Genomic DNA, 10,301 nt, shown 5'->3' with positions numbered 1-10,301 from the left:
TCAATTTCAATATGTTCAAGAACATTATAATATCCAATCATTTGATATTTATTTAGGAGTAGATGGAATATCTATATACTTCGTTCTATTAACTACAATAATAATGCCAATTGCATTGTTATCAAATTGAAATTCAATAAAAGAAAATGTTAGATTTTATTTAATAACAATATTGTTATTAGAAACATTACTTTTAGCCGTTTTCTTAGTGTTAGATATATTATTATTTTATATTTTCTTTGAAAGTATATTACCACCTTTGTTTTTATTAATAGGTTTATTTGGGTCTAGTAATAGAGTAAGAGCTAGTTATTATCTTTTCTTATATACTCTTTGAGGTTCTTTATTTCTATTATTATCTATTTTAACTATGTATTCTATAATGGGTACAACGTTATACCGCGTATAGACGCTATATATAGGTTCTTTAGGTCGAATAGGTTTTACTAATTCGCCTTATATGCCTTAGCCTACCGACGAAGTGCTTTTTCCCTCTTATACAGAGACTTCCCGGCACGTGCGAGCCTACTCGTGTTCTTATAATAAACGCGTATACCGTGCCTAAGTTTAGCTTAGTCCTGCTTAACCTCCTCGAAAACTAGATTACGAACGCTAGGTAAAGTTAGTTTACTATTCCGTATACGCCTAGTATATACCACGTATATACTAGGGATAAGACGACGGTAAATCTTACCCTAGGACCCTAGTAAGGAGGGTCTTTTTCCGGCCTATATTCTGGTTATCCTTTGTATACGATACTTCGACTAGGTTAGTATCGCGGCGAAGAGTTCGCCGTGTATCTGCAGGAATCTTATTTAAAGGTAAGTAGATAGCTATAGTAACCCAGGGTTTCGCCTTATGCTTCGCTTAGCCTTATAGTTCCGGCTATTCCTCGTATATAACCCGTAGATGCTTATTATACTAGGAGTATAACGGGGCCTTAAATAGCTTCTAAATAAGCGTTATAAGCTAGTGGTTAACGTTCCCACTATAGCGGCCGATCTTTCGTTTTAGATACACCGTATAGAAGGCTAGTAGGTAAAGGAGATACTTATTATAGGTCCGGCTATTATCGAGAGAGTATAGGTAATCCCCGAATCCTATATATAATATAAGTATATACCTAGCGTCTCCCCCGTATTATACGGCGTATATACCACGAAAGGAAAAGGAAAAAAGGAAAAAAGGAAAATAGTAAGGCTATATAGGGTAAGGGAGTATATACGGGGTATATACGGGAGAGGAAAAACTAACCTTTACACTATTTAGATAATATATCTAACGTAATTACCTGGATAGAATTCTTAGCTATCGGCTTAATATACTAGAACCTGACCGGCGTTTCTACTACTTCGTTAATATACCGGAAAAGTAACGTAAAAAGCCGGTAATACCCTTTCCGTCCTTTTACGTTTATAAAAACGTGGGCTAGTATTCGTACGCCTTAATTCGTGTTAGCTAAAACGGGGCTTATACGTGGTATATACTAGACTTACGGTTAATATCGTTATTCTAGTAGCTAATACTATAGTAGTTATTATTCCGCCTATAAACTATCTTAAACGATAAGTCTATTTATAGGTACCGTACGTTCTGGAATTCCTAGGCCTTAGTATATACGATGTATATAATATAGAACGTCCTGTCTTCCTCGACCTTGACTGCTCGTATCTAACGCTGCTCGGTAGGATAATCCTATTTATATGCGAATTCCCGCGCGATACCTAGAAGGGTTAGTAACGGTGTATATACCGGGCATATAAGGTGTATATACGGGATATATATTATACCTTAAAGATTATAACCCACCGGGTAACGTAATAGTCGGGCTTTTCGAATTAGGCTATTCACTAAATTATACGAACTAAACGCCTAGTATACTTCTATAAGAGACCTAATACCAAATCGTCGATATAGGGGAATAAGGCCAGAGTTTAGTAGTAGCCGCTCTAGTATATATTAGTATAGGTTATATAGGCTAGGTATATACCTAGCCTATACGTGGTATATACTCGAACTTACTAGCTATTAGGGCAGAGATATCTAGAATATCCTTTAGACTAAGAAGTAACTGCTATTTTAACCGTTAAGGAACCTCGGATTAGAGTACCCTATAGTAATAAAGTATAGGATACCCGAGTTCCGTGTAGTAGGGTATAAAGGGGGCGTTTAATAGTTAAAGAACTCTGTAGCTATAACTATATTTCCGCCCTGTTTAGAAAGGATAACGAATACTATAGGAAGATTAGCCTGTATATAGTCAGTATATACCCCGTATATATCTAGTATATACTTATATAGAGTCCTATCCGCAGGAACCCAGAGATAGGATAGCCCTTATCGCGGTTATCCTTTAGTTTAGCACCTATTCAGTTAAAAGTATTCTTTTTAAATATCTTCTAGCTACCTATTACCTATCGGTTAACTAGATAAGTTAGGTTTACTCCCTTAGAACGTCCTTACTCCCGGTCTAGCGTAGGCGTATCCCGGAAAGGATCCGTTATATCCGAATTAAATAAGATCTCGGATCTAGGCGAAGGCGACTCTTCTAATATAGCTGCGGTTAATAGCCTACGTATACCCTGCATATGCCCTGCGTTTACTATATGTATGCTTTGCGTATATTACGTTACGCCTTTGAAAAAATTTTGCGTTACCGTATATACGATCTATATACGATATATATACAGGGACTATATCTTCTTACTTTTATCAGATATTTTCCGGCTTATACGAGGCGTATACTAGGCCTATACGTTACTTACTATATAGCTAGGAACGATATATAACGCGAACTACTTAGATAATATACCTAAGGTCACTTTTCCTTAGCATTTTACGTTCGAGGCCTATACGAACTTTTAAGTGGGTCGATTTCGAGGCCTATATAAACTAGCCCGAGGCCTAGGTAAACTGGTTCCTCTCACGTCTATGCCACGATCAAGGTATCGGTAAATTGCGAGAACGGGTATGGATGCTTCATAGCACCAGGCTGGAGCAATTTGATGACCCACCCATCTGATCCGCATTCTCTAGCATCGGTGAAACTCATTCACACCACACGCCATATTACCAAGAGCACACCAAGAACGCACGCCGACGAGGAGGGATGCTCCTCTTTCCTCAGGCCATCAACCTGCCTAACACACAATCAAGGCCTTGCATTACACGGGTTGATAGTCAGGGCGGTCAGGGCGGCACCTCTATATAATGGATCGCCCCGAGCCTGGGCTGATCAAATGGTCGCCCATCGCTGGCCATGACAGGTTCATCCACATCAACCTGCAGCATCGGGTGGTCCAACTGTACGAGCCTAATGGGTTTGCAAATAATGGCCGCTTCGAATACAAACAGCTCTGCAAGCACGACAACTTCCCGGCTCTCACTACCTATGACTGGTCGCCTGCCCTTCCCGGCCTTCTGGCCGTCGGAGGTCAGAATGGTGGTGTGAACCTACTGAGGATAGACGACAACTCGAACGACTGCATCGAACTAGGGCTTAAGATGACTAGGATGTGTCAAGCCGTGTCGTTTAACACTCAGGGACGGCTTGCCGTCGGCCTGGAGCGCGTCCGCTTGGACCAAAGCCTGCACATTTGGGACGTCAGCCGACTCGCCTCGATGAGCAAGTCTGTCAAGGGATTCCCCAAGGACATCGTTCCCTTCGCCGAGCCCTTGCTCCGACTAGAGCCTACTGCTTCCATCTCGAGCGTCAAGTTTTTCGAGGACAGCCCCGAAACCCTGGTTATCGGCCTCAAGGCACAGGGGCTGCGCCTCTATGACCTCCGGGATCCAACTGGCAGCTTGGCGATCCAGTATTCCACACGTTGCAACAACAATCTCGCCATAGACTATGCGGACCAGAACTACTTCGCTTCCTCTGCACTTGACCAGCCGGGAGTCTTTGTCTGGGATCGACGCGCCACCGGTCGTCCCGTCGCTTCGCCCGCCTATCTACAGGCGATCGACGAGGAGGATGTGAGTTGGGGCGGGGCCTTGTGCCTTTGGGATGCCGTTAAGAACGACGAAGAACCATCATTGACCGACAGCAAGCATTCGCTTGTTCGCTCCCTGCGGTACTGCCGTGACCGTCGCGGCTTGCTGGCCGTCCTCACCCGAACCGGTCAGTTGAAGGTGATGCAGACGGACAAGGAGCCAACCCCCCCACAGGATCGACTAGCCGGAAGTCCCGAGCTCCTGCAGGTCCAACGATCGTACGAAATGGATGTACACTTCTCGGACCCTAAAAGAAAGAACGAGAGGATTGTCTCTTTTGACTGGGTCACCCTTCCGTATCCTTCTCTTCAGCCTCGACTTCTCGTACTACGTGCAAATGGATCGCTTGAGATTCTTGAGCAGCCGTCATGCGCCTCGGATCACCTGTACAAATTGACACCGTGGCAAGCGCCTCACCGGGGTCTCGACGGTGAGTACTGCCAGCCTTCGGCCGCCCAGTATCGGTTTAGACTAAAGTCCAGTCTCACTAACTACTCAGCAGAAGGTGCCTCCTACCACGACCTCATGCGCTTTGAGCCGTCACAGTGCACCCAGATGTATGGTCCCCTGCTCGTCGAGCAGGCGTTGGCCGATGTTCCCATTTTCGGGCCGGATAAAGCCAATGTGTCCTTCATGATCGAGAAGACGTTGCAGTCCCCTTCTTCAGAGGCGGACATCCAACTCGCAAGACCCTTGCATCCCGATCCATTGTTATCAACTCCCATGGGTGACCGGCCCATTGCTGAGCGTCTGCGAGTAACCAGGAAGACCCTGAGGCTCCATAACAAAACCAGACACAGCGAGGCGGGAGGGATGGAGACTGCGGTCGACGGCCTTAACGATCGGCTCCAGGACTCCTCCATTTCTCCAGACAGGCCGGCATCCTGCTCGCAAATGCACGAGGAACTTCTCTCAATTTTACCCCAAGCTGAGCAGCTTTCATCGGAAGTACAGTCCGATGTTGACCACGTGATGTTGCTGCGTGCTAAGGAGAGGTATCTCTTGGATCCTGTGAGGAATAGGAACGTAGTGTCGGATGACCTCTGGCTACGATACCTTTGGGATTGGGTTGCTGGTAATAAAAAAACACTCCTCCTGTCTTACCACAATGCTGTGCAGTCACTGACATTACCAATCAGGTGCCGAGGCCGCTGCTGAGGATAGCGGGATGAAGCTGAGCCCTTTGGACTTGAGCTACATGGGTGTTGCTACGATATGGGCAAATGATCTTGGTGAGTATAGAGTGCTGTATGAGTGGCAGAGAACGTTGCTTAACTTTGCCTTGCTCCTTAGGACGGCACCCGTGGACAAGGCTTCCCGATGGTGTACAGTCACCCGAAGCTATCATCTGGGAGAAATGCATCGGCAGCATTTGCAAGAAGCGACGCCTTCCGAAATACCAGGGCGTCCCGACCAAGCGCCCGTTTCATAGGCAGCTTTGTTTGGATATTTGTACGTGGGGTGATGCCACGAGGCACGAGGCGGACGAATCTGAACCGAAGGAGGCGGGCGACGACTATCCAGCGGCAAAGCACACGATGGAGACGGCAAGAGCCCTGTTCCGAGGTGACATGGATGCGGCAGTTCAGATCCTCAAGAAGGCCAGTACGACACATCCGGAACTCCTGTTCGTCTCCTTAGCCCTCCAACTCATCGGGCGGGGAAATAGACGGCTCGCGAAGGAGCAGCTCGATTTCGACGAAGCCGTGGCTTCCAAGACGGACCCGTACTTGAGGGCCATCTCGTCCCTCATCGCAACGGGGGACTGGACAGCTATTGCGAACCAGGCTTCGCTTCCGCTCTCGGATCGGGCTTACGTGGCCGTCCGGAACATGGATGACGAGCGCCTCACGCAGTGGATCCAGGAACAGGTTTCTGTGGCTATGAAAACGGGGGATATCGAGGGAATCGTCCTGACGGGAATCACCGACCAGATGGTGGATATTTTCGCCAACTACGTGGGCAAGTCCAACGACGTCCAGACGGCGACGCTGATCATGTCCATCTGCGCACCCCGGTATATCGATGACTACCGGTGTCTGGCGTGGCGAAACGCCTACCGCGCATATCTTCAGCGACACAAGGCCTTCTACTTGCGCACCAAGTTCGAGGTGGAGAGCACGAAGAGGAGCAAGCGCGACGGCCGGCCGACGATTAAGCCCCCTTCGCGACAGATCGCGCTACGGTGCGTCTACTGCGACGCCGAGACGACTTTGCCATCATCGCATACCGGATCCACGTCTGGGCACCCGCCCGGAGTGGGAGCGCCAGACACGCGGAACCCGCTCATGGTGACGGGGATCAACGCGGGGGTCAGTTGCCCCAACTGCGGGCGTCATCTGCCCCGCTGCGTGGTGTGCCTGGAGGTCGTGGGCATCCCGCGATCAGACCGGCCCGAAGCGGCGGCGGACATGGACACGCGCATGGCGGCGCGATTCCCGACGTTCTGCCTCAAGTGCGAACATGTCATGCATCTGGACCATGCGAGGCAGTGGTTTGCGAGACACGTGGAGTGTCCGGTTCCCGAGTGTCGATGCCAGTGCAATTTCAGGGCCAACCCGGAGCTGAATTACCACTGATGTCAATTGTTCTCGGGGAGGTTTTGGCAATACTGGCACTTTTCGTGCCGCTCCTTGGGCGTGGGTTTCTGGTTGTCTTTTATTTTCTCTTCTCTTTTTTCTTCTTTCTTCTTTCTTTTTTTTTTCTTTCTTTTATTTCTTTTCTGGCCATGTGCTGGCTCTGTTCAGAAGAGCGGAAGGAAGCCTTGCTAAGTGGAGGAATCGGCGTTGGGTGTACGTACCTGATGAATTGCTGGGATAACGCGTATGGTCTCATCGGAACAAGTCTATGAGACCAAGAGGTACGGCGGGCGTGGATGAGTTGCTCACCCTCCGGCATCCATTTCTGCTTCGTATTTTTATTTTCGTCTAGAGACCATAGGAAGTCGCGGCGACGAAGCAGAAGGAGCGAGGACTTAATTATTGCTTTGGCTCCGGGTACAATGAGACATATAATCAATCACAGGTAGCTCATGAGTTCATGCTCCAGTGTCTATAGGTGCGGTGCTGAAGAAATCTCTTGTTCCCTGGATATATCCGCGCGAGCCCTCCAGTAATATTAGTAATACGATTTGTATTGGTCGAACGGAAACATTGCAGTCTCATTTCGGTCATGGAGTTTATCCGTAAGCCGACGACCCACTCTTCTCAACTGAGGATTGACCGATCCAGTCAACTAAGAACCCACCTTCTGTTGTGGCTGGTTATGAACTCGTGACCGTAACGTCATCAGCCACTTGCGAACGTTCGTGAAACGCCATAATCGCCATGAGTTAATGGGCAAGATTGGAGCGCCGAGCACCGTGTTCAACTGCTGGAGGCCGTATCGGACCCAGCAAGAGTGAAGAATATCATGAGGACTGATGAGGAGGCTCAGTAAGTAGCCTCTTTGTCTTGGTTGATCTCGGAGAAGTGTATTGTGGAACTGGGGAAGCGCTGACTGTCGAATGAAACTAGGGCGAGATGGGCCGAGACTCTGAGACACATCGATAGCCTTTCGGGCCTGCAGCGAGCTGTCCGATACAATGGGCCTTCCAGTCCCTGTGTCGCCGGCAGTAGGTCCACGTGCTGGAAGGTATGGATGGCACTCAATTGACCTGCTCGAGTTTGGGGCTCCGTGACTGATGAGTTACCGTCAGATCTTCTTGCTCTTCCAAGATGTTCAGCCTTCCAGCTGGTCACGGATTCTGGCCGAGGCCAGACAAGATTACGCCCAGCACAGTGAATGCTTCCTGAGGTTCACTAGACACCCGGAGGAGCTGGCCAATGTGGCTATAGATCCCCTAGCGGACGATCCGGACGTAAGCCTCTCGTTGAAACCCCCTCCTCTTGCTCAAGCGTCAAGCCTCTCTTGATCAGCCCGACGTTTCGAGTTGCTCATCCCCTCTTAGTCTCCCTGGAATACGTTTCGTCAAGATGAGATGATCCGAGCCGAAATCTCCCAAGATGTCCAACGTCTGCCGGACTCACCGTTGTACCACGAAGAGAAGATTCAGACCATGATTGTGGACGTGCTCTTCGTCTACTGCAAGCTGCACCCTAACGCCGGTGGCTATCGCCAGGGCATGCACGAGCTTTTAGCTCCCGTTGTACATGTTTTGCACGAGGACGCCGTTGACCGGCGCAGTACTACCACCGACACGCAAGTCGACGCTATCCTACTGGACGTCTTCGATTCGGACTATATCGAGCACGACGCCTTCGCTCTCTTTTCCAAAATCATGGAAAGGGCCCAGGTCTTTTACGAGGTCAAAGATTCCATCACGAGGTCCGCATCGGCCTCGGCGTCTCGCGGGCAGGCCGAGACCTCTGCCATTGTAGAAAAGAGCAAGTTCATTCACGAGGATTGCTTGGCTCGGGTCGACCCGGAATTGGCTAGGCACCTCAAGGACGTTGAGGTCTTGCCACAGATTTTTCTCATGTAAGAAAAGGATCTCCTTTTTTTCTCGTCGGACGGTTCACGGTGCGTCGGTCTGAGCTCACCTAATATTTTCAGTCGTTGGATTCGCCTCCTATTCGGCCGGGAGTTCCCTTTCGACCAACTTCTTGTTTTATGGGATACCATATTCGCGATAGACCCGTCACTAGAATTGATAGACCTCATTTGTGTCGCCATGTTAATAAGGATTCGCTGGAAATGTCGGTCTGACCCTAGTTCTTCTCTTTCGACGATTGGCCTGACGAGCTAACGAGTGTGCAGTACTCGAAGCGGATTACTCCGTCTGTTTACAGCTTTTGCTGAAGTACCCACCGCCTGACGAGCATCACGGGCCGCACACCTTTGTGGACGACGCCGTCTACCTGAAAAGCCACCTGGATAGTTCAGGCGGAGCCTCACTTATCCTAAAGTACACGGGAACACTCCCTTCTGCCGTGGCATCTGGAAGCGGCTCCCGCCCGAGAACCCCAAGTCTTCGGAGCCAGTTGTCCCAACAGCGGCTCCGAGTTAGTCGCTCGCCACTGTCATCTCCGGGACGATTCATCCAGCAGCAAGGGGGGGTGGAGGCCATCTTCCAGGGAGCCGCCAAGAACGTGCTAGAACGTGGCGAGAAACTCGGCATCAACCAGGCGGTTCGGGACGCTATGGGAGAGATCAAGCGGAATGTGCAGAGCCTTAATGAGAGCCGCCACTCTCCGCGGGCCGTGAGGCAGGTCCTTGCGCAAGATTCTGTGACACGAGCCGTCGTTGCGCTAGAGAAGCGGAACAAACTGCTAGCGGGCATGCTGGACGATTCGATCTCGAGTCTCAAGTCGCTGGCGACGTCCGATCTAGAGGACAGGGCCAAGACGCGCCAACTCGTCGATGTTGCAGCGGCGAAGCTGCAGTTTGTCAAAATCCACCTAGAAGATTCGACCATCGATGTCCCCGATATTGAGAGCCTCCGGGCGGCAGAGGACGAGAAGACCGACACGGTCATGCGGGAGGCAGGTGACCAGAGGACTCAGACCAACGGAGACTCTGAGGCCGAGGCTGCAGCGGACGTTGTTTCCACTGTCGACCTTCAGGAGCGCGGAGCAGCCCTTAGGGTGCCGGCAGTCCAAACCACCACGACAACGTCACCGGGTTCTTCTATTATTGGTCCAATGGATATTTCAGAAGAGCGGACGCCTACCACGCCGGCAGTCGAAACCACGGATCATGGAACCGACAAGACTGGGGACGAAACGTTGCACCGGCCTCCTCCGATCCCTACACGGTCGACACTTGCCCAGTCTTCATTCTCGTGGATGTTAGAGCCAGACCAGACAGTGTCTCACCCAGGGGTAACATCGCAGATACCGTCCCGGTCTCCTGTTCGATTGCAGAAGACCATCAACAGCGCCGGACAACGGACGAAGCGGCCAGGGCACGGGAGCCGAGAACGAAACGCGTTCCTCTTTGGTGAGGTGACGGCCGAGTCAGATGGGGCCAGCGAGCCATCTACCAACGACATGTTTGGAATGGAAACCATCGCAGGGAAGCAGAAGAACAAGGACTATGGGTTGTGGTGAGCAGGTGTATATGACTAACTAGGTGCGAGTTTGTCCGAGATTGGTCTCGGTACTAAACTAGACTTTACGATAGAACTATGACGGCGACGATAATACGATGACGAAGTTTCAAGAACCAAAGCTCTTAGGAGCCAAACAAATGTTACGACTTTGGTTTCGGAGCTCCCTTATTCCTATCCCAGCGGACGGACTATGGAGATGACAGCAGCTAGCAATGGATTCTGAGTGTACGTCAAGGGAGGAATGCCTAGAAGA

The 10,301-nt window shown here is 49.8% G+C and overlaps 2 protein-coding genes across 2 annotated transcripts; both read left to right on the top strand.

Moving 5' to 3' along the window:
- The first annotated feature begins 2,958 nt into the window (after positions 1–2,958).
- On the top strand, positions 2,959–7,059 carry SODALDRAFT_328103 (WD repeat domain-containing protein). Its single transcript, XM_028610597.1, has 4 exons — positions 2,959–4,426; positions 4,499–5,071; positions 5,136–5,228; positions 5,290–7,059. Exons 1-4 carry the CDS (start codon positions 3,211–3,213, stop codon positions 6,573–6,575), a joined length of 3,168 nt encoding a protein of 1,055 aa, XP_028463525.1. The 5' UTR covers positions 2,959–3,210; the 3' UTR covers positions 6,576–7,059.
- Positions 7,060–7,298: 239 nt separating this feature from the next.
- On the top strand, positions 7,299–10,245 carry SODALDRAFT_49633 (WD repeat domain-containing protein). The gene is made up of 6 exons (XM_028615415.1): positions 7,299–7,430; positions 7,512–7,629; positions 7,694–7,855; positions 7,946–8,475; positions 8,551–8,693; positions 8,755–10,245. Exons 1-6 carry the CDS (start codon positions 7,408–7,410, stop codon positions 10,044–10,046), a joined length of 2,268 nt encoding a protein of 755 aa, XP_028463524.1. The 5' UTR covers positions 7,299–7,407; the 3' UTR covers positions 10,047–10,245.
- Positions 10,246–10,301: the final 56 nt, after the last annotated feature.

The sequence above is a fragment of the Sodiomyces alkalinus genome (assembly GCF_003711515.1).
Source record: "Sodiomyces alkalinus F11 unplaced genomic scaffold SODALscaffold_10, whole genome shotgun sequence".
Lineage (NCBI taxonomy): Eukaryota > Fungi > Ascomycota > Sordariomycetes > Glomerellales > Plectosphaerellaceae > Sodiomyces > Sodiomyces alkalinus.
This window is presented reverse-complemented; position numbering and strand designations above follow the sequence as displayed.

What these genes read in the sequence shown, in the direction of transcription:
- SODALDRAFT_328103 (XM_028610597.1), top strand. Translation starts at nt 3,211, where the DNA reads ATGGATCGCCCCGAGCCTGGGCTGATCAAATGGTCGCCCATCGCTGGC. An exon ending in GCCTCACCGGGGTCTCGACG is followed by an intron (nt 4,427 to 4,498) that starts GTGAGTACTGCC and finishes ACTACTCAGCAG; the next exon opens with AAGGTGCCTCCTACCACGAC. An exon ending in GATATGGGCAAATGATCTTG is followed by an intron (nt 5,229 to 5,289) that starts GTGAGTATAGAG and finishes CTTGCTCCTTAG; the next exon opens with GACGGCACCCGTGGACAAGG.
- SODALDRAFT_49633 (XM_028615415.1), top strand. Translation starts at nt 7,408, where the DNA reads ATGAGGACTGATGAGGAGGCTCA. An exon ending in TTGCCACAGATTTTTCTCAT is followed by an intron (nt 8,476 to 8,550) that starts GTAAGAAAAGGA and finishes TAATATTTTCAG; the next exon opens with TCGTTGGATTCGCCTCCTAT. An exon ending in AATAAGGATTCGCTGGAAAT is followed by an intron (nt 8,694 to 8,754) that starts GTCGGTCTGACC and finishes ACGAGTGTGCAG; the next exon opens with TACTCGAAGCGGATTACTCC.